Source organism: Xyrauchen texanus, chromosome 12 (genome assembly GCF_025860055.1).
Source record: "Xyrauchen texanus isolate HMW12.3.18 chromosome 12, RBS_HiC_50CHRs, whole genome shotgun sequence".
Classification (NCBI taxonomy): Eukaryota; Metazoa; Chordata; class Actinopteri; order Cypriniformes; family Catostomidae; genus Xyrauchen; species Xyrauchen texanus.
The window spans coordinates 24,853,850-24,877,706 of record NC_068287.1 but is presented as its reverse complement, the minus strand read 5'-3'; the positions used below and the strand labels follow the sequence as shown (position 1 = coordinate 24,877,706).

The following is a 23,857-nucleotide window of genomic DNA, read 5'->3' as shown; positions in this document are numbered from 1 at the left end:
CAATACAGCAACCCCAGAGTCATCTGTCCGCCACATCAGGGCATCAAGGCTTGCAGAGAGAAGCACTTCAGTCAAGAGTGTACTACAGAATTAAAGTTTCCTCTTTTTTTTTTTTTTTTTTTTTTATGAGACAAGCCCCTTTTTGGTTTAAATAAAAGATGTACCCAATGTGAACATCTACAGTAAACCTTAACATTCTGTATTCCCTGTTTAATTCTCAGCAGTTCTCCCAGGTGTGTATGTGATACCTGGGACAAGGTGCTACCCGTCCGTCTTGGTGCCAACCTGCATTCTACCTCTCCATCTCCATGTACTCGTCACACAAACAACTCTTAGTAAAGACAACATCAAAAGAAATGTGAGGAAATATGGAGTCCCAGTTTAATTGATATCCAAATAAAGCAATGTTCAAGTTATCTCTAGGTTAACGTTTTCTTCTAAGATCAAGAACAGAGACTTCTCTTCCAAGTATACTCGCCCACTTTTTCATTTTCGAGGATTTAGAGCATCTTTAAAGCCACAACAGGTAATTCTATAAAAAAAACAGACACTCTCCTCTTAAAAGATAAAACAGTTTGGGTTCTCTGAGGCTGCCCTGAGACTGCATGTACATAATGTAAGAGATCATCCAGAGAGTAAACAGAGGGCCTGATCTTCAGTTCAAACATGTGGGGTCAATTTCTTATTTTAGGCCATGCTACAACGAAGCTGCCTGCTCAGAATGGAACTGGTCAGATGAAGAGTGGGCTTGGAGAGAACTACAGATTTGAGCTGAAGGTTGTGAACTGCACCTCTCGGTCGGTCTTTGCATAGAAGTAGAGAGTGGAGTCTCCATTATCGTTTGATTTTATTACTGTGAGAAGAGGCGACCAGGTAAAGTAGTGTACTCTGCCTGCCCTTTGTCATAAGCACCAGTGTAATTGTGGCCTGGCAGGCTGAGACAGAGTTGAGGAAAGTGCACAAGAGAGGCAGAGAGAGAGAGAGATGGGGAGTGATGGAGAAGCAGAAGACAAACTGAGCACCACTGACGCTTGAACCTACACTTCATTTCGCCACTTCCATCTGCCCCTAATCCTTAAAGGGACAGTTCACCCAAAAATTTGAAGTCAAGTATTTTAATGTAAATTCTATTAGTAAAAATAATCGCAATCACAATATTAAGGGAAAAAATCTGCAATTTCGATTTTTGTCACAATCATGCAGCCCTAACATCTCCTTTTGCACTCCATGGAAGAAAGTCAAGTGGAACGATATGATGCCAAATAAATGACAAGATTTAAATTTTTGGGTGAACTATCTCTTTCAGAGCAACCACATATAACTCATCTGTCACTACACATGATTCTTTATCAATTGCTATGGCGACATTAGCAGTCGTCATTTACACTGAGGAGTGCCTCTTAATCAGAGTGTTTCTGCATATGCGCAGCAAAAGGGGCTGGTGAGAGCAGCTACCATAGAGATCACTGCATTGACACACACACAAACTAAAAAAGTAAAAGCGCAAAATAACAATAACATTCAACAACAGCAAACAACAATAACAACAGCAATGTTGACAAAAAATTAACAACACTGGCAATTCCAGGAGGGAAAAACCCAATCGATCATAAAATTGACATAAAAACAAACCTGTCCACTTCCAGCTAAAGTGATCTTTGCATGAGAGGGAGAGTTTATGAGAGTGAAGTTGAGACGAGGTCGAGTGCTGGCGCAGTAGTACGTTGGCCAGGTCCGAAGGAGCCGCTGTGTACAGTGGCAGGTCCGTTCTGGCATCCGGTGCGCTGGCCTGGCACAGCGAATCAAAAGTCAGAGTGTGGGCATCCTGAGGCACCACAGCAGATAGGCACTCAATGGCCAAACTTATCATACAGGTAGGCAGGGCCTCCAGGGAGGAAGGGCCCTGCAGAATCCATTAGAACATTACAACATGTGTAGCATCTCCAGACAAAAAGGCTAATGATTTTGGAGTACTGTAACAGTGATATTTACTTTGATATATATCTTAAAGAAAAAAACATGTGAACGCTTCAGTCTCCTGTTGTTGTTTTTTTTCTCATCAGACATCCCTTCATTTTGCTACAATTTTTTAAATGTCCGACTTGCAGTCAAAAGATCATGGAAAGACAAGACGAGAAAATAAATGCCAAAATCTATTTAGAATTCAAAAAGGACCATGGAGAAGTTCTGTAGATTGCTTTTCATCGTTGCTTTTTTGTCAGTTTCACACATCAATGTGTAATTTGTTGGCATTGAAGTTGGAGCTTGACGCTCTTGCTAAGTGCTATGAATAAACTTCCCCTTTTAAAACCAGTCTTTGTTCCATACTTTTGTACCAAATACAGAAAAAAATGCACTTTGTCTACTGGGTTACAAGAAACACCTCTAATTTGGTTTGAAGCCCCTGTGCCCCTGTAGTCACTGTCCTTGAGTGTGTAGAGGAAGTGCTTGTGAATGTCTCATCACCATGGGCTTACACACTGAAAAACGACACCTTCTCTTCTTTTCAGTCCCACGCTTAGTGGATGTGAAAGGAGACGAGTCTTTGATTCAGCCGTCCCCAAAAAAATCTCCTACCATTTTATCAGCAAAAGCAATGGGTAAATATGGACGGAAGAGTCTGTGGCATATATTGCACGTCAGACAAAGGACAATAATGCTTTTGAGAGACCGTCGGGCCTTAAAAGACTGAGGTCATTTAGCAAAATGAACGCGAGATACAAGAAATGGATTAATCTCAAAAGTAGTCCATCCATTCCCATTGAAAGTGTTTCATATACAGTTTTCATGAGCAGTGGTTAATATATTTCGCACACACACGCACATGCCCTCAGCTGTCCTTCTGCTTAAAAGCAAATGCCTCAAAAGTGCAGCGGGGCCAGATACTTGTATACTCTTTGAAGAGTACGGAGGACAGGAACTGAGGAAAAGAGGGAGGACAAGTGCGTGTACGCTGTGGCTTTTGTTTGTGTGAGGTCAAAACGCGAGACAGTCCTTTGCTCTCCGCTGGCTCAGAAATGAGAAAATGTGCAATTCTCAGATGAGTTTCTTCAGAAAGTCTCGAGTAAGAGTGGAGTGAGGACTGATCAGCAGTTAAGGCTAAGTTTAGTGCTGTTAAATAATCCAAACAATCCAAAAGTCAACTGAAAAAGCCATTAATCCAGTCCAACAAAAAGGGAGTGGGGGTTTATTTGGAATGATGTTTGATTCTTCGGGAAGGGGGAGTTGTGATATGCTGCGATTGGACTGACAGGATGTGCTCGTGCAAGAAAAATGTTAAAAAATGGCAGCTTGTCTCATCAGTTGTAGTAAAATACACTTTCACACTGGTATCAGTTATTAGAGAAAAGACTTGGTAAAGTTGAACTTTTTTTTAGTCACCATTCTTCTTGTTTCATAAGAAGTCTATAGAATACTGTAACCCAAGCCTAATGATACCAATAACACCAAAAAAAGTAAAAAAAAAAAAAAGAGGAAGAATGTCAGCAGCCTCTACACAAATGTGGCCTCCTGTCTCTTGGTTCACAGTTCCACTGATGCTGATTATCACCAAATGATTTGCTTGGTTTTTTCTAGTTATGTTTTTTTTCTTTCATATTTTGCTGGGGGGGTTTGCTTGTCTTTCAAGTGCTTGGCACTGTCACATGGGCTCTCCGCTAAGCAGGTCTCCAGGAAGAAATGTATTGATTGAGGTGGGGCTGCCAACCACTCTGCTGTCCTCAGCACCGGGTGGCCCCCATAGGCTGGAGTACTGCGGTACACCCCCCCACAGCAGCTCGTTGCTCGACTTAACCCCGGACCCTGTCCCGGCTGATCCTCCCAAGCTACTGCTGTTCCAGTGGCCGATAGGGTGCGTGGCCGCCGTCCCTCCACCCCCCAGCCGCGTTTGATTTGTGCCAGGGTTGGCCTGCCAGCTGGTGGTGGGCGTAAGAGACTGACCCTGTGCAAAGAAGCGGTTCACCTCCTCTTCTCCAGCAAACTCTGCTAAGATAGTGGTGTTTCCCAAAACACACCTGAAAAACAGGCATATAAGTGTTAGTTTTCCTAAAAATTACTTCCTTCTGTAAATACAAAAGGAGATGTTAGGCAGAATGTTAATAGGGAGAGAATATTAATAGAAGATGCAATGAAAGTGAATGGCGACTGAGGCCAAGTCATATGAGTTTGGAACAATAAGAGGGTTGGTAAATGCTGAATTTGGGACGAACTATCCCTATAAGAGAGAGAAAGCAGAATGCCAATCATCACTGATCATACAAATAAAGAAGTCAACTCATAATGAAAATAAAAAGGAAGATATATGTACATGTGTAGGGACTTCTGTGCTTTGGCAGCTTCCTCCTTCGAACTGTAGCGCACCACAGCATTGCCCTGCGTCAGGTTGAGATGGAATGTGATGAGCGGGCCATGCTGCATGCACAGTGTCCGCAGTGTAGAACCATCAATCTACACAGCACACAACAGAGAGAGAAGCATAAATATAACACTGCGCACAAGAAGAAAAAATATCACAGTAATCATGTTGCCATCATGATACAGTACCTGCGGGGTGAGGTTTCTCAGAACCAACCAGCTAGTGCTTCTGCTGGAGCTATCTGTACTCCATGTGGTACCTACTGAGAGAGAGAGAGAATGCTTTTAAGTCAACATGGAATAAAAATTGACATCATTCAGTAGGAGTGGGTAAAAATATAAATTTTCTGATGCATCACGATCTTATAAACGATTTCGATATTGATTCTTAAATCCCATGACCAATCTTTTATTCTATGCCCATCAGTGATTGAGCAGTATAGAGGCAAAGTAGTTATTTTCAGCGAGATACTTTCAGTGTGTGTCGAGAGTAAATGTTTTGTTCATTCTGTGTGTCCAAAGAAGAGATCCACTGATCCATATACAGTATGATTGAATAATGTCACTTTTAATACTCATTCTGTTCTTTACAGTTAGTTGTTATTTAAAAACAACAAAAAATAAACATTTAATTCTAATCACATATCATCTAATCATTCACGTTTTTTCATCTTCTCTCGTTATATGCGCTTACTGGCAGATGCCGCTAGCCTTAAAGTGACCGTACCAGTTTAGCATGTCTTCTACATATCAATGTCCAATTTCAAGACATTAATTGATGGAATAGACTGAATTTTAACATTATTCAAAACCTTAAAATGTGACCAATTTGATGTAAAACTAATGATAAAATATAATTTGTAAAATTTATATTTTCGAATTGTACCTAGAAGGTTCCTTTCAAATGAAGAGCGCTAGCTGAGAGAGATATTTGTTTAATATGTAGGCAAAATGGACATTGTAACAGAAATGTACCCATATAATTCGATATCAGAATTGATTGAAATCGAGAGCTTGTAAATCGGAATCGAATTTGGAAATCTGTTTCAATACCCAGCCCTATCATTCATCAAATCGGTCTTATTTTTTTTAATCCCTCTCCAACTGTCTGTCTATATTTTGGTATGTAACAGCGCCTCTACACAATCCATTTCCAGATGGATAAAATCAAGGACCATCTGACATTTATTCTCATTAGACATCATGTTTCAGTCTAAAATTTGTCAGATTATGGAAGAAAAATTATTTGGACAATTTAATGTTGACATAATCATTCAATTTAAATAATTCCATTAAGGAATTTACAGGAACCCACTATAACACAGTCCAAGTATAACAGTATCGCTGCGCAGTATTGCTGTTCAAAATGTTTACCTGTTAACATCTTCTGTGAACATTCATATATTTAACGTTATCCTAAACAGCATATTTAAACATTTCAATGTTTACAGATTAAGCTGTTCTACTGCAAAAACTCTAACTACAGAGCAGAGCAGTTAAACATGAAGGAAGTGTGATCATACAACAGCATGGGAATGTTGAATAAGAAATAACACATGCGAGACATAAAACCACAAAACAGCACATTCGCTACACCACCAAAGCCTGTAATCACAAACGCTCCAATCATTGCATCCTTACCTAAAGTTTTTGACCTTCGTTCACACCCACACAGAACAGTCATTTCTATACACCCACACCAACACTTAAGTATAGCTCTACAAAAACACAAATCCTGATTAAACTGTGCCATTCAGCTAAATTGAGGAAATCGGCACCTGATGAGTAGGAGCTGCTCCAGCCAGCCACCAAGCCAAGAGTGTTTCCGCCCCACGTGGAGGAGGGCTTGGGGTTGGTCAGGCCTGGGGGTGGCCGGGTGGGAGCCATTGTGTTGCGGGGTCCTTGAGGGACTTTCCAAAGCTCATGGGACAGAGAAGCCTGGCTGTGTGAGATAGGCCCCGGGGACCAGGTGGACTTCATGTCAGACAGCTTGCCTGTGAAACAGAAAGATGAATGTGTGAAAAAAGGCAAAAGAGGAAAACCACAGATAGCATACTGACTGACATAATATTTACGGAGTCCAATTCTGAGCGCTCCAGAATTAGATATACTAAGGTGGTGAAAGTTGTTTTCACAGCAGAGTCAAAGTCGTTGAGGTGTCGCAGCAGACAGAAAAAAGAGGGGCACACAGTGAGGGCAGAGCAATGCACTATCACTCCTTCCTTCTCACAAAATAACAGATTTACACCTGGTATTTACATCAGTCTCAAATGATCCAATCACAATAGGACATCGCTAAATACAGATGTGAAAGGGATTCAAAACACTTTCGGAATGGATCACTCCAGAGTATCAGAGTTATAGAGTGTCATAGGGATGGGCATTTTATATAATCAAATAATTTTGTAGTTTTGTAGTTATTTTTAATAGTTGAATTAAAAATAACACTTATGGTAAAGATTACAATCAAAGAACATATCAGATGTGGCCCCCAAATTTAAAAGCACACCTGAAATGTATTTTGTCATATATATTTGTCACCAGTGAACACTTATCTAATCACTAGACATTTAAGATATTTAAAATAGTGATGTCTAAATAATCAATCTCTGGGGTGGAAAGTTAATTTTATTTTATCAATTTAAAGTTGGTCTTAATACATGGAGATTAAATGAAATAGTAATGTCACGAGACCAATGCGAATATAAGGCTTTTATTGTTTATTCTGTTAATTCATTATGAATATGCACATTTATTTCTTTATGAATAATTGTAAGTTTTGTGGTGTAAAATGTCCCTGTCATGTTTCGCTATTTAAAAATGTTTGTCAGACTGAGATTGCGAACTGCTGCTTACACTGGTATGCACTCTCCCTCTAGAATCCAAAAATGTGTGCTTTCATACAGTCATATCACATAAAAATCTATGTTTCATCATCCATGGGAAATAATTCGAACTAGGGATGCACAGATGTATCGGTTGACGATATTAAATTTTGGGTGGGAAAAAAACTAGCCGTTTTTGTGTGTGTGTCTTTAAATGTGAATGAGCTGGTGCTCCCCGCCCCGTATCCAGAATAGGGTGGATCGGATCACCCAAGATGGATGATAATACCAGGTGTAAACAGGGCCACAGAGACCATGCTGCACACAGGGACAGTGTCTGACTAACACCACTGAGGGAATATAATGTACGAATGAAAGCTGGTGTGACAGAGCTCTCTATGGGGGAAAGGACCACACTTAGCCAGATGCACCATTCTAGGCCCCATGCTAGGCAGAGGTTGAACAGTATGTGTTAAGAAAGAGTATTATGGGGATTGTATAGGCCAGTTGCTGCAGGGAGGCAGAGCCTCACTCTGTAAGGAAGTTGGGGTGGAACCTATGATGTGCCCCAAACACAATAGGCAAGAATTCAAATTCAGAAATATAATGAAAAAAATTAATTATGGTTATCATGCCAATGGCAATGTAAGTGGGAAATGACATATACATGGCAAAAAAATATATATATATATACACACACCGATGAAGCAGAACATTAAAACCACCGCTCGTGCCGCCAAAACAGCACCTACCAATTCTTCTCACCACAATTGTACAGAGCGTTTATCTGAGTTACAGTAGACTTTGTCAATTCAAACCAGTCTGGCCATTCTCTTTATGCGATTCTATGCGATTTTCATTCATGGTGACTTTATGCCACTTCTGGCACCAAAATTCAAGTATCTCGGATTTGTTTGATGAATTGTGGCCATCCATATTCCTCTTGATCACATTCCAGAGGTTTTCAATGGGGTTCAGGTCTGGAGACTGGGCTGGCCATGACAGGTTTTGATCAGGTGGTCCTCCATCCACACCATGATAGACCTGGCTGTGTGGCATGGAGCATTGTCCTGCTGGAAAAAACAATCCTCAGAGTTGGGGAACATTGTCAGAGCAGAAGGAAGCAAGTTTTCTTCCAGCATAACCTTGTATCTGGCTTGATTCATGCATCCTTCTCAAAGACGAATCTGCCCGATTCCACCCTTGCTGAAGCACCCCCAGTTCATCACCGTTCCTCCTCCAAATTTCACAGTGGGTGTGAGACAATGTGGCTTGAAGGCCTCTCTAGGTCTGCATCTAACCATTAGACTACCATGTAGAGGATCGGTTATGATTAATATTTGGTGGAAAACAAGCCCATTTCTGTCTTTATATTGTGGAAAGCTTGTTTGGAAAATGTTAATAAAGCATATGGTACATATAAATACATATGGTTTTGTTTTCTTTCCTAAGATGGAAATAAATGCATTTGACAAGAAAAGAAGTATATCTATTGTAAAATTTCAACACTTTCAAAATCTGCGATTAATCGTAATTAACTTCAAAAAAGTATGCGATTAATCGCAATTAAAAAAATATATCAACTGACAGCACTAAAATATACAGTATATATAAATATCTCACTAAAGGTTGTGTTACATGAATAACTTAATTTAGCTTTCCAATCAAACACCGAAACCAGCTAATGATTACTTGAAAATTACAGGCAGATGTGTAAGAGCAGGATTGAAGCTAAATTCTGCAGGATAAGTGCTTCAAGTGCCATCAGACAGAAAATTGTGCAAGTTGTCTCCTTTGAGGGAAAAGTGATGAGTCATCTTACCTCCACTTCTGTCTCTCAGCAGATAGCGGTTAACATCCTGAATGTTGGTATTGATTGTGGGCCCACTGGGAACACTCCCTGGTGTCATATTGGGGTCAGTTTCAGGGTCAATATTCTGCAGCCCTTTCCAGGGTACTCCTGGGCAGAACTCTGGGGGATTTCATAAGAACCAGATCAAGTAAGATTAATTGGTTTTGTCTACAACTTGTTTAAGTGATTTCAGAATCTTACAATTAAAGACTCAAAAATTTGAGTTTCATAATGTTATCCTAAAAGTTGACTAAATTAACCTGCCTATGTATGAAGTTTAAATTTGCAGTCTTTCTCCTCCAGTACAATGGAACAAAAATACTGATGACTCATGTTGTACTACTCAGATTACAATGTCCAATCAAATGCTCTCTAGAATGAGCATGTGCCTCTTCCTAAAATTACCTGCATCCAGCTAGAAGCAAATGATGGTTCATGGTTGTGACATTACAAAAATGAATATTTTAGTCATTTAAAAAAATGGTAAGATCCCTTCGATATGTCTCACTCACACTTTCTGCTTTAACAGATTACATCAACACAGGAGAGAACCCTGCATTCATCAAGTGATTTCATGGGGTCTTTAATTGTATATGTAATTGAATTCTGATTAAATAAGTGTAATTCAATACAATAATAAGTTTCATGCAATTTTCTTCAAATAGTTAAGAGATGTGAGTTAAACTAAGTCTTTTGTCTATCACCTGGAGGCCAGTTGACATTGGTTCCATTGGAGATCTTGTCATTGGTGTTCTTGCTCTGGCCCCAGCTATCATGATGTGCCAAAGGGCTGGCAGGAGACTCAGAGCTGGAAATCAGATTGTAGGGATTGTAGGAGTCATCCAGCGGGGGCTTGCTTGGAGGACCCAGATTGGGACCACCAGAGATGGAACCTGTGAAATAAAGGTTGTTTAATGGATTTCATCAGTTTCATCCCATCTGCTGATCTCAAGAAGCATTTTGAGCATTATGCCAAATAATAGTGATGCTTCCTCTGGTTCATACCGTGCTTGCTGAAGTTGGGCTCCATTGGAGAGGAGTTACCAGAGAGATTATCCATGGAGTTAGGGTGTGTCCACTGAGACAGGCGTGACTGGGGTTGAGGAGAGTCCTTCATGGACAGGCCACCCATCTCCATGCAACTTACATTCATGTTAGGGTTCAATCCAGCTATAGAGCGACATATAACATGCAAACATCAACTTGGACTCAACGGTGTAACCATTTGCATATTTAATATATTATTTATATCATATATCCAGAGGTTTGTTATATAAAAAACATATTGACAGAACTTTACATTCGATCAGTAACTGGCTGCAAATTGTGCTACAAAATAAGTGAGTTGAGGGAAATGGAAAACCTAGAGGGGAGTTGGAGCAGCGTGATTACAGAACACTTTGAGCACGGAGGAAAAATAGCTATTGCTCCACTCAACTTGCATACTCAGTCTGTGCTCTGACTCACTATCATTTTCACCCCTCAAAGTAAAACCATCTTCCCAGCAATAAATAATTTATACAGGATGAGTCAACATTTGACAAAGGCAGCTTTATGAATCTTAAAGAAGAATTAATTCCCCAAAATATTGAAGACTATCTGGAACTTGGTCTAAACAGAAAGGAAAAGGGTGAAAAAGAGAGCAATAACAGACTGGTACTCACACATAGGGTAGGGGGAGAAGGAGTTTGGAGAAGATTGTGGCTCTTTGGTCTGAAGGTCAGAAACGGAGAGGCTGGAGGCCTGGGGGTGGGCTGAAAACGTGTCCAGAGCTGATTTGCCTGTGTTGGAATGCAGGCCCGGGTGAGAGTGGAGTGGTTGCTGCTGCTGTTGTTTCATCAGCAGAGCCTGAGCCAGCTGCCGCTGATGCTGCTGAATCTGTTGCTGCATGTTATTGATTGTACGTGCAACCTGCAAGTGGACATGGATTAACATGATAGCAACATTTTCTTTTTTGGGTGATATATCCCTTAAAAAGTGAAGTGGGAATAAACTTCTCACTTGCTGCTCTTGCTGTCGGATGGGTCCAGAAACACTGCGCTGTGCCTGCAACATCTGCTGCTGAATTTGTAAACGCTGGTACGCCTGCAAAATCAAAGACAACCTGACATTACAATGAGACATTTAAGACATTGAAATTGTCGACTTGTGGTTGAAAGATTGAAATTTAAGACTTTATATTGGCAAATCAAAACATATTCTGTAACTGGGAATATTATTTTTTCCAAAAGAACATCAAGATGTTAAGTTAAATTTTTTTTCAAGTATAAAGAATACTGTATATCTTGTGAATGGCCAATTTTTCACCATTTTTATGGCTTTAAAAATAAAATTTGTAATCACTAATTTATTTGAAATGTTCCAGCAATTTGACAAATTAACTTATAAAAGTACTTTGGCTGTCAATTGATGAAATTGTTGTATCTAATTAATTACATGGTATGCCGATTAATTAATCAAATTAATCGCAATGAATCGCATACATAAATATTAGTTGAGAAAGCCCCTCAAATAACAACAATTCAATATACCATTATTAAATAATTATAAACAGTTTTATTGAAATAATTATAAATAAAATACAGATACAGTCAAGTCCATTAATATTGGGACATCGACACAATTCTAATCTTTTTGGCTCTATACACCACCACAATGGATTTGAAATGAAACGAACAAGATGTGCTTTAACTGCAGAATTTCAGCTTTAATTTGAGGGTATTTACATCCAAATCAGGTGAACAGTGTAGGAATTACAACAGTTTGTATATGTGCCTCCCACTTTTTAAGGGACCAAAAGTAATGGGACAATTGGCTGCTCAGCTGTTCCATGGCCAGGTGTGTGTTATTTCCTCATTATCCCATTTACAAGGGGCAGATAAAAGGTCCAGAGTTCATTTCAAGTGTGCTATTTGCATTTGGAATCTGTTGCTGTCAACTCTCAATATGAGATCCAAAGAGCTGTCACTCTCAGTGAAGCAAGCCATCGTTAGGCTGAAAAATCAAAACAAACCCATTTGAGAGACATTAGGTGTTGCCAAATCAACTGTTTGGAACATTCTTAAAAAGAAAGAATGCACCGGTGAGCTCAGCAACACCAAAAGAAGACCACGGAAAACAACTGTGGTGGATGACCGAAGAATTCTTTCCCTGGTGAAGAAAACACCCTTCACAACAGTTGGCCAGATCAAGAACACTCTCCAGGAGGTAGGTGTCAAAGTCAACAATCAAGAGAAGACTTCACCAGAGTGAATACAGAGGGTTCACCACAAGATGTAAACCATTGGTGAGCCTCAAAAACAGGAAGGCCAGATTAGAGTTTGCCAAACAACATCTAAAAAAGCCTTCACAGTTCTGGAACAACATCCTATGGACAGATGCGACAAAGATGAACTTGTACCAGAGTGATGGGAAGAGAAGAGTATGGAGAAGGAAAGGAACTGCTCATGATCCAAAGCATACCACCTCATCAGTGAAGCATGGTGGTGGTAGTGTCATGGCGTGGGCATGTATGGCTGCCAATGGAACTGGTTCTCTTGTATTTATTGATGATGTGACTGCTGACAAAAGCAGCAGGATGAATTCTGAAGTGTTTCGGGCAATATTATCTGCTCATATTCAGCCAAATGCTTCAGAACTCATTGGACGGCGCTTCACAGTACAGATGGACAATGACCCGAAACATACTGCGAAAGCAACCAAAGAGTTTTTTAAGGGAAAGAAGTGGAATGTTATGCAATGGCCAAGTCAATCACCTGACCTGAATCCGACTGAGCATGCATTTCACTTGCTGAAGACAAAACTGAAGGGAAAATGCCCCAAGAACAAGCAGGAACTGAAGGCAGTTGCAGTAGAGGCCTGGCAGAGCATCACCAGGGATGAAACCCAGCGCCTGGTGATGTCTATGTGTTCCAGACTTCAGGCTGTAATTGACTGCAAAGGATTTGCAACCAAGTATTAAAAAGTGAAAGTTTGATTTTTTGATTGTTAATCTGTCCCATTACTTTTGGTCCCTTAAAAAGTGGGAGGCACATATACAAACTGTTGTAATTCCTACACTGTTCACCTGATTTGGATGTAAATACCCTCAAATTAAAGCTGAAAGTCTGCAGTTAAAGCACATCATGTTCGTTTCATTTCAAAACCATTGTGGTGGTGTATGGAGCCAAAAAGATTAGAATTGTGTCGATGTCCCAATATTTATGGACCTGACTGTATTTAAAAAGAAATTATACCAACATTTTAAATGCATTCTATTATCTAGGCACACAAGATAAGCATTAAAAAAGACAATACAAAAAGTGGCTTTAGAATGCAGTATATTGTTTATATCCATATTATTGAACATAAGCCTACCACTGGCCTACAGTTCAAAGCAATCCATTTGGCAATTGAATTCGTCATTCAGTCCGAGATTTATTATAAGGCTTGTCTAAGGACACGTCAATGTATACCTACGTCAGACGGACGCTTTCGGGCCGTCGACATTTTCTTCACGATTACAAATGCACAGTGACGCATATCATGATTCAATGAGTCACGGGCTAATACATTATAATCTAGCTGCAGCAACCGTGGGTGCTCGAGGGATGAGCGTTCCTGCGACAGAGCGTGCATCAGCTGTATGCAGTTTCAATCTCTCCCCCTCAGATCGGGACACTTGTGCAACTCATAGAAGAGGCGCTGACTGCACAGAAAAATTGCAGTTTCGGAGTTTGTAGTTATTTACAAGAACTGCTTCGGTATTATTTGAACTTTAATAAAGCTAGAACACATTAAATATAACTACATTTAAGATGTAACGCGCATGCAAGTTTTGCCCCAGCTCCACTTTTTCCACAACGAGAGTGCTTCTGTATTTACTTACTTTGTATTTTTGCTTTATAATTCCCTCATCCTTTGCGATCTACATCACTTGAAGCTGTTTGGAAAGTTTAGAGTGCATGTGGACTGTGAGCTGTGTAATTCTTCCTCTTCTAAGTCAGGTGTGAGCTGCAGTGCTGCTCTCATCATTAGAGTTTAATGTGATCTCATGTTACATTAAATTAGATCAAACGACTATTTGATTCAAATTTTTTATTGCCGACGTTGTTGATAACGTCGACTAATCGTTTCAGTACAAAAATACTTGTGATGGATGGGAACTATTTGTTCTTCTGCTCATCTTAACATGCATGCTGAAAGACTCAACCAGACAGGTGCTTGCGCTGTCACAAGGCTCATTCTGACAGGGTTCAGTGCCTTGTAGTGGTGTAGATGGTTCATTTTTGCAAGGGTAAACAAAACACAAGTCTAAACCGAATTTTCTGTTTAGGGTCACACAAGTAAAATAATAATAATAATGACTTGAAATATGACTAAAATTATATTTTATATTACCCATTTTATCCCAAGACTTCACACACCAAAAAAAACATTTGATAGAAGTATCTGTATAGATGATAATGGACTTGAATTGTTATCGGATCGAAAAGAAAATAAGTGGTATCACACATAGTAAGTGTGGTTTGTTCTCTGTCTGTATAAGCTGCACGTAGCCTCTACAGTGAGTTTCACTTACTGTGCCCTGGAGAAAACAGGTGGTACTCCATGCTTGAATTGCTTATATGGAAGGAATCTTTCTTATTACAGTCTGAGGACATGATTAATTGCGTTCATTTTTTTTAATGCATAATGTTTTATGTAATTAATCACGCTGAATTAACATGTTAAATCGACAGCCCTAAAAAGTACATATCAGGATACCGCTTTTTGAGAGCTAAATATCTCAGTGATTGCCAAATTCAAACATTGTTGGACACAATGTGCAGTGAAAATATTAACTCAGCAGACAAGTCTACTTTTTATATGCCAATCCAACCATCCAAACAATCACTGGTAATTTTTGTTGTGAAATGGCAGTTAGCAAATTGGGAGCAGCAGCAACCCCTTGATGCCACAAGTGTACTCAGCATCATGGCAACTTCTCAAATATATTTAATGTCAACTACCTAATTACAGATGACAGCATCAACAAGATGACAAAACACTCACCAGTTGCAGCTGATAAAGTTGGTTCAACAGGGTCATATGTTGAGGGTTTATTGGTGAGGTTAAAAGTGCAGGATTGAGACCAATGTTTTTTGCTGCAAACTGTAAAAGCTGTGCTTGAACCTGTCAGTGAACAAAACCATCACATGAGATAAACATGTGATCATTTCAACAGTCCCAAAAAATACTAATTTAATAATAAATGTTGAAATTTTTTTATGTATGTGTATTTGTCACCAAATAGTAACAGCAAGGTGCTTAATCACTAGGTGTGTGAGTGCAGACTCACCTGAGGGCTGAGAAACTGAGGCACTTGAGCGCGTAGACTAGGCTGGGACGAGTTGAGAGGCGGCACTGACGGCTGGGGAGGAGGCTGCTGCTGCAGGGCCCGGGCTTGTGCTGCTCCGCTACTACCAAACACTCCACTCTGCATCTACACAAACACAACAATCTCATTCTGAATCTGACTTTAATGATGACTGAAAATACAGAACACCTTATAAATTGAAGTTGCCATGACCTAATATTCCTGGATTACCTTATTATCAATGGCTCATACAGATGCTGATATCTAGCCAGCAGAATGGAATAGATGATATAAACTACCATGCAAAGGTTTGGACACACCTACTTGTTTCTCTATTTTTAGTCCTTCTATTTTCCACATTTTATAATAGTACTTTAGTCATCAAAACTATACAATAACACAAATGAAATTATGGAAATGATGCAGAGACCAAAAAATATCAAACAATCAAAATCTTAATTTCAGCTTCAAATTGTTTTTATACACAATAATTAGGTCAAAAGGAAGAGAAACATAAAATAAGTATTCAGTTTAAGCCACATTGTTAATGATTATTCACCTTGTCCTACTTATCTGTATAACTTACATAATCTTACATGATGCAAACTCTCTGACCTCATTTCCACCTGGTATTGTGATGCGTTTTTGTGATCTAATCACAAGTGGTCAGCACTTAATACAGCCGGAAACAGGTCCAAATCATTTTGTGATCAGAAAACAAACCACATACAGAGGTAGTCAAAAATACATGTGACCACAGCAAATTTTAGGTGATACAAATTAAATAAAATTACAGTGAAAACAGGAATGCATCTTGGATGACCACATGTGATCGGCTCACCAAAAATGTATCTTAATACCAGGTGGAAACAGGGCCTTTGCCTTAGAACATACATTGATTCACATAGCCTACCTGTCTGTTGTTCAAGTTTTGCATGGCAACTCCAAGGCTCTGGCCAGGGAGTGCAGCATTACCCATTGGGAGCTTCAGGCTCGGAGAAGGCATAAACGGTGAGGTTTGGGCATCATCTGCTAGCCCAGTATCCTAAGGAAGAACATTAATACATACAAAGTCCACCATAATGTAAAGTCTTCTAGATGCAATGACCAGAACGAGAAGATTTTTAATTGTGAGATGCAGATACCTTATCCATGAAGGGGGGACGATCTGAGGAGGATTCTTTGGAGATCACTGAAGGCCTGCAGCCCATTGGTTTATTGACTAGGCCGTTGTTGTAGTCAGATATTCCCATTCCCCGTTTATCAAGTTCTGACTTCTTCTCCAACAGGGCACCTACAAAACAATAGATTTTTGAATAAATACAATCTTCTGGCAAAGTAACTCTTAAGGAATTTAAGATTTTGCAGGTGTGACACCTACTCATGGCCTGATCCAAGTTCATATTGTTGCTTTTGAGAGCCTCCTCCGCAGGGTCTCTCTGCAAAGGCAAACACAAGGACAAACAAAGTGTTATTGTCATTAATGAAAAACTCAAATGAAAACTAAATTAAAATGTTCTTATTAACTGAAATTAAAAACTATCATCATTGAAAAAGTGAAACTAAACTGAAACACATTTTTAAATATTTGGGCTGCCAGTCGATACAACTTTTTATAACACGATTAATCAAATTTATTTTGTAGTTAAATCTGATTAAAGAATAAATAAATATAATGTTTGTCCAATCAAAATTCATTTATTTCCATCTTAGGAAACAAAACAATATGTAACAATAAAGTACTTTATTAATACTTTCCAAACAAAGCCTTCCACAATATAAAGATAGAAATAAAATATCACCTGTTCAAGTAACATTAAACGTTTCACAAAGTCTAATTGGGAGGTTGACTTATTGAAAGAATCAGTCCCCATTGAGTAATCATTCATATTTTCATTAATTTCAAATTTCTATATTAAAATTTTTTCATTTTCTGCTCTGTGAAAATACACCTAATTGCCACTTCAGATGCAGTTTCTGTGCCACATTTGAGGTGTAAAGATGGATTTAGTCCCCATAGGTTTAGTATTCACTGCAATGGGCATTAAATCTCTTAAACTCTCATCCTCTACAATATGAAACTGCCAGTAGACTGTGACTATCAGCTTTCTTACAGCAATTGTGAAGCCCTATATACACATTCCACTTCCAGCGAGAAAGCGACCTCAACTCATTCATTGTCAATAAGAGCTGGTGACTTCCGGCATCATGAGCGAACTCTGGTGATTAGATGTGGTCGTGGCAAGCGACACGACAAAGCTGAGAAAAGTGAGGAGCGATTTTCGGAAGCGATAACCAATAGAAGTGAAGACTGTGTCAGAAGAGTTCATGTCAGCCATCTCCTTTAAGGTAATGGAGACAAATGCACTATTCTAAATGATACGTCTGTAACCGTACACATGGACATAATAAAAAATAATGCATTGAAAAAAAAGTTTGATTCGTACATTGATTGTCCGTTCCTCTTATTAATGTTATGATGCAATGAGCACTGCTGCAATTCATATAAAAACACTGCACAGCCCAATGTGCAATTTTAGGGACAAGAAAACGGATTCTTTGTCAAATTAGGATGAAATCGTAGCTTTACTAGCAAAATGCCTCATCTGTGATCATCTGTGATGTGCAATCCACCAATAACGTTAGAGCAATAGCAGTAAGATTGCCCACTAGTGACTTCACAGTACAGAGATGTGGCAGGGTGGAGGGCGGGGCCGGGTCGTGATCCTACACACCCGGTCCCGTATTAGGCTAATTAAGCCTCCGAGAGGGATAAAGGTCGACTGCAGAGGATCGTGCGGGAAAGAGAGATCATATGACGGACATGTCCGTAAACGATCTCTCTCTCCTGCACGATCCCACAAGAGACTAGCGACATCAAGCGATAAAGTCGTTGCATGTGTGTACGGGGTTTGAAAATGTGTTCATGATTCGCATAAGAGTCAATGCCAGTGTCAAGTGTTGCTTTGAACTCCACAGGAAAAGTGATAGTTAAGACTTATCGTGCTTCAGTGATAATTAAAATGTGCCTTACATCAGCTGAAAATACATGATTTCTATCACCCGAAGTCCCATCTGAGCTTGTTTTGTACATCAAATAGTAGTGCTAAGAGCTCCTTTCTCCATCATTTTATTACTAACAGTGAAGCGCTGTTGGGGTGTGTGTGTGTGTGTGTTGGCGTAATGAATCCAGGTGGAAAACTGACAAAGGTTCCACCCTCCAAACAAGGGTTCATGCTGGTTTATGCAGTATTAATGGTAAAAGCATTAAACGCGATTAAGAAACATTAACATTCAACTTTTTTAATTAATAACATGAGGTTAATGAGTTAATTTCAACAGCTCTGGTAAATATACTAACTTTGTCTCTAAAATACTAAAACTAAAATAAAAACGTAATATACTGAAAATATACTAACATACTAAATAAAACTTACTGAAACTACAATACACTGAAAAACTTTAAACCTAAATAAACTAAGACTAACATGTGAAAACAAATAAAGACTAAAATTGAAACGACAAATTAAATATTTGTTTTAATTAAAATAAATACATTAAAAACTACACAAACCCTGCTAAAATTCACACAGACACCATCTTTTTACCATTTGCATTAATATTTATAATCAAGATTAATTTTATTAATCCAATCTAATGAATATCTAACACATACTCTACATCTGTCCAAATTGCAATATTATGCATAAGTGTACAATCTATTTTATGAAACGCAGCAGTACTCACAGGGAAGCCCATGTCAGTCAGCTGCTTGATCAGACGATTCATAATCCAGGCATCGTCCTGTTTGTTTGGGACTTTTCCCTATAGAGAAAAACACAGATGGATCAGCTGATTATGTTGCAGGCAATGTGACTGACACATAATGGCACTTTTCCACTGCATGTTACAGTTCGACTCGCTTTACTTTTCTGAGCTTGCTTTTCCACTGCTGTTTAGTGCCGCCTAAATGTGGGTGGTATTATAGGCTGATCATCATAGTTTCGCCAGCTCTACTGCCGTGACATCATCTTAAACATGACACAAAACAATAAACAATAACAGGACCGCTAGCTGTTAGCTACTAGCTCGTTGTGCTGCATAAAGCAGTTGTTGCATGGTAATTTTACAAAAGTGTAACAAATTGGCCTGGTTGTTTTAGAAGCAAGCTTTCCAGTAGCTGGTCAACTAAATAAAGTGAAGCTTTTACACTTTTCAATGTAGCTAATTTAAAAAATAGCAGGTTGATGTCCTGTGTCGCAAATCCAGTGATGCTGGTATTGACGATTCTCTCAGTGATATGCAGGGTTTTGACGTCACATTTAGTATCGGCTCAGCTCGCTTGGAACCCCGACCCAGGTGGTACTAAAAATAGTACCAGGTAATATCCACAGTGGAAAACCCCCAAAAAGCGAGCAGAGTCGAGTTGTGTACAGTGCAGTGAAAAAGCCCCATTAATGAAGCTTCCTTGTATCTGTAGCTGTTATACCTTTGGTGGGCACTTCTTGGGTGGGTTGCCCCAGGAGCTGCATGAGGAGTTGCTCTCCTGAGATGCAGTGCTGTTCCACATGTCCCCCTCATCCTGCTCCCACTGTCCTGCAGATAGGCCCATGTCCTCACCACCTCCCCAACCATCTTGCATAGATTTTGGGGCTGGAAGAGAGAGAGAGAAAAAAAAACAGATTACTGAAAGTGTACATAGTAGAAGTACAGACTAATATTTGCAACTGAAACTAAATCATTACATTACTGCACCAACAAACAAACTCAGTTCATTTTTCAACAACAGGGGGCCCTGTTGTTAAACATTATAAAGCGGAGTCTGATAACTAGCACCTGACCAATATATATATATATATATATATATATATATATATATATATATATATATATATATATATATATATACACACACACACTCACCTAAAGGATTATTAGGAACACCTGTTCAATTTCTCATTAATGCAATTATCTAATCAACCAATCACATGGCAGTTGCTTCAATGCATTTAGGGGTGTGGTCCTGGTCAAGACAATCTCCTGAACTCCAAACTGAATGTCAGAATGGGAAAGAAAGGTGATTTAAGCAATTTTGAGCGTGGCATGGTTGTTGGTGCCAGACGGGCCGGTCTGAGTATTTCACAATCTGCTCAGTTACTGGGATTTTCACGCACAACCATTTCTAGGGTTTACAAAGAATGGTGTGAAAAGGAAAAACATCCAGTATGCGGCAGTCCTGTGGGCGAAAATGCCTTGTTGATGCTAGAGGTCAGAGGAGAATGGGCCGACTGATTCAAGCTGATAGAAGAGCAACTTTGCCTGAAATAACCACTCGTTACAACCGAGCTATGCAGCAAAGCATTTGTGAAGCCACAACACGCACAACCTTGAGGCGGATGGGCTACAACAGCAGAAGACCCCACCGGGTACCACTCATCTCCACTACAAATAGGAAAAAGAGGCTACAATTTGCAAGAGCTCACCAAAATTGGACAGTTGAAGACTGGAAAAATGTTGCCTGGTCTGATGAGTCTCGATTTCTGTTGAGACATTCAGATGGTAGAGTCAGAATTTGGCGTAAACAGAATGAGAACATGGATCCATCATGCCTTGTTACCACCGTGCAGGCTGGTGGTGGTGGTGTAATGGTGTGGGGGATGTTTTCTTAGCACACTTTAGGCCCCTTAGTGCCAATTGGGCATCGTTTAAATGCCACGGCCTACCTGAGCATTGTTTCTGACCATGTCCATCCCTTTATGGCCACCATGTACCCATCCTCTGATGGCTACTTCCAGCAGGATAATGCACCATGTCACAAAGCTCGAATCATTTCAAATTGGTTTCTTGAACATGACAATGAGTTCACTGTACTAAAATGGCCCCCACAGTCACCAGATCTCAACCCAACAGAACATCTTTGGGATGTGGTGGAACGGGAGCTTCGTGCCCTGGATGTGCATCCCACAAATCTCCATCAACTGCAAGATGCTATCCTATCAATATGGGCCGACATTTCTAAAGAATTCTTTCAGCACCTTGTTGAATCAATGCCACGTAGAATTAAGGTAGTTCTGAAGGCGAAAGGGGGTCAAACACAGTATTAGTATGGTGTTCCTAATAATCCTTTAGGTGAGTGTGTATATATATATATATATATATATATATATATATATGCATACACGCATATCCACAACAGTTATTCCTGCCTTCGAATTTGATTGGACGAGAGACGTTCCATGAGCACTGATGGTCTGACACCATCAGCACGCCGAGCTTCACTGTGTGTATCACTCCGCTTGTGTTCCTGCCATTCTAAACTAAAGTGTAAGAGCAGTGCTGATGTGTTAAGAGCGACTGTTTGTCTTTTTTTGACATTAAATATGTTAGCCAGCAGGTGGTGGCAAAAGAACATTTATGTGTGTAATATGAGCCAGTTAGGTAACGTGAAGGGAATCCACATCAGCCAGTATTTACATAAAACAGCTCTTCATGATCTCGTATTACAACTACACTACTAAAGCTAGGAATTTGCTTAAAACGAACAACTTCAGCATTACAGCTCAACACAGCTGAGAGACACAACAGACTGTTTAATTACACAATGGGTGCTGTTTAAATATAAACTTTCTATAGTGTTTCTATAGTGATCGACTCGTGTGCACCGGCTACAACGAAATAGGGAGAAATACCCTGCTTTTCCACTGAGAAAGTTGATCCTCAGAAACCTGACAGCATCTCTGGTTGGGTGTGGCAACAGGTGATTGCACATGCTCCATCTCTCTCTCACACACACACACACACACACACACACACACACACACACACACACACACACACACACACACACACGTTGTGTTTCCATGTTTTATGGGGACTTTCCATAGACATAATGGTTTTTATACTGTACAAACTATATATTCTATCCCATGACCCTAACCCTACCCCTAAACCTAACCCTCACAGAAAACGTTCTGCATTTTTAGATTTTCAAAAAACATAATTTAGTATGATTTATAAGCTGTTTTCCTCATGGGGACCGACAAAATGTCCCCACAAGGTCAAAACCTTCGGGTTTTACTATCCTTATGGGGACATTTGGTCCCCACAAAGTGATAAATACACGCTCACACACACACACACACACACGCACGCACGCACATACACACACACACACACACACACACACACACACACACACACACACACACACACACACACACACACCTATCCTTGTTTATCCAATAACTTGTTAGAAATAGCACAAGCCGTGATACTATTTCTGAACTTTTTTAATTACTAACGAAGTTTTGGACGCATCATTTGTTTTGAACCAGCAACGGCAGATTCTGATTTGTCACGTAAGAAAGTAGTTCCATGCACAAATGCGTTTTTATGACCATACTCAGTTTTTCCTATTTGTTTTTAAATGTACTTTTTAATTGAACTGTAGTATATAAGCAATATCACACTCGCAATCGTGCAATATGGCCCTACATCAGCACTATAGGGCCATATCGCATTCTTGCTCGTGTGATATTGCTTATATACTACAGTTCAATTAAAAAGTACATTTAAAAACAAATTTTTAAATTTTTATATATATATATATATATATATACACATTTTTCACATTTCAGGGAGATGCAAGCACATGGTTTTTTCATTTTTGCTAAAGCCATATAAATTAATAAAAAAAACAGTATTTTGATTCGTAAAAGCGATTAGAGAGTGACAAATCTATTGAGTGAACTTTTCGATAGATAATATCAACAATAAGCAGTACAACATGCAAGCAATGGTTTTATAAGAAACTACATATGAGTTTTATTGGGTTTATAAGAAATTAAAGCACATTTTATAAATCACTTATAGCAGATATTTAAAGTGATAAAATAAATGAATAAAACTGGGGCTATAAAAATGTAATTCCCTGAAACTAACCAGGTTTGCAGGGGGCAGGTCCAGGAGGTCCGTTGCCTCGACCATAGACCTCAGGACCATTATCCCCCCAGCCTCCACATCCACCTTGTGGTTTTCCCCATGCTGAAGTGCCATTGTCCACACTTGCTGCAGGGGCGGCTGGCTCCCCCCATGAGGGCTCAGGTTTTGAATGGACATTAGTCATCTCGCCCCATCCTGCAGAGAAATACTGCAAATCTCAGGACAAGGGCACAAAAAAGTTACCCATGTTATCATCTAGGATTCCTAAAGTGGAATAATATGTAGCAATATGACATTTCTGATTTATTTTTGACACAGGGGCCATGTTAAATATAGAGCTTTGGCAGAGGGAGTGCAAAGCTACACACTGACATCAGAGGGCACTAGGTCTGTTCCAAGCATCCTGCTGAGGCTCAGTGATCCTCTGCACAGATGATGGCCCAACTCTAGTTACACACTTAAACACTGTGTTGAACTACTCTCAAAGACAGAATGTAAACCATGTACTGAAGTTGACTGACCCAATGTAAAATTTACATTTAGATCTGT

At 39.6% G+C, this 23,857-nt stretch overlaps 1 protein-coding gene across 2 annotated transcripts in view; it reads right to left on the bottom strand.

Annotated features, from left to right (window-relative positions):
* Nucleotides 1–3,610: 3,610 nt before the first annotated feature.
* The window catches only part of LOC127652731 (trinucleotide repeat-containing gene 6C protein-like), an 84,114-nt gene continuing 63,867 nt past the window's right edge, over nucleotides 3,611–23,857 (bottom strand). For both annotated transcript variants that reach the window (XM_052139060.1, XM_052139061.1), the window contains 17 exons: nucleotides 23,309–23,503; nucleotides 19,857–20,020; nucleotides 19,115–19,192; nucleotides 16,749–16,806; nucleotides 16,513–16,661; nucleotides 16,281–16,412; nucleotides 15,350–15,493; nucleotides 15,064–15,183; nucleotides 11,032–11,115; nucleotides 10,695–10,941; nucleotides 10,036–10,200; nucleotides 9,735–9,923; nucleotides 9,001–9,150; nucleotides 6,132–6,347; nucleotides 4,543–4,616; nucleotides 4,307–4,446; nucleotides 3,611–4,013 (listed from right to left, as the gene is read on the bottom strand). In XM_052139060.1, the coding sequence (XP_051995020.1) occupies nucleotides 3,641–4,013; nucleotides 4,307–4,446; nucleotides 4,543–4,616; nucleotides 6,132–6,347; nucleotides 9,001–9,150; nucleotides 9,735–9,923; nucleotides 10,036–10,200; nucleotides 10,695–10,941; nucleotides 11,032–11,115; nucleotides 15,064–15,183; nucleotides 15,350–15,493; nucleotides 16,281–16,412; nucleotides 16,513–16,661; nucleotides 16,749–16,806; nucleotides 19,115–19,192; nucleotides 19,857–20,020; nucleotides 23,309–23,503 (2,678 nt within the window). In that variant the 3' untranslated portion in view covers nucleotides 3,611–3,640. The remainder of the gene's footprint in view (nucleotides 4,014–4,306; nucleotides 4,447–4,542; nucleotides 4,617–6,131; nucleotides 6,348–9,000; nucleotides 9,151–9,734; nucleotides 9,924–10,035; nucleotides 10,201–10,694; nucleotides 10,942–11,031; nucleotides 11,116–15,063; nucleotides 15,184–15,349; nucleotides 15,494–16,280; nucleotides 16,413–16,512; nucleotides 16,662–16,748; nucleotides 16,807–19,114; nucleotides 19,193–19,856; nucleotides 20,021–23,308; nucleotides 23,504–23,857) is intronic.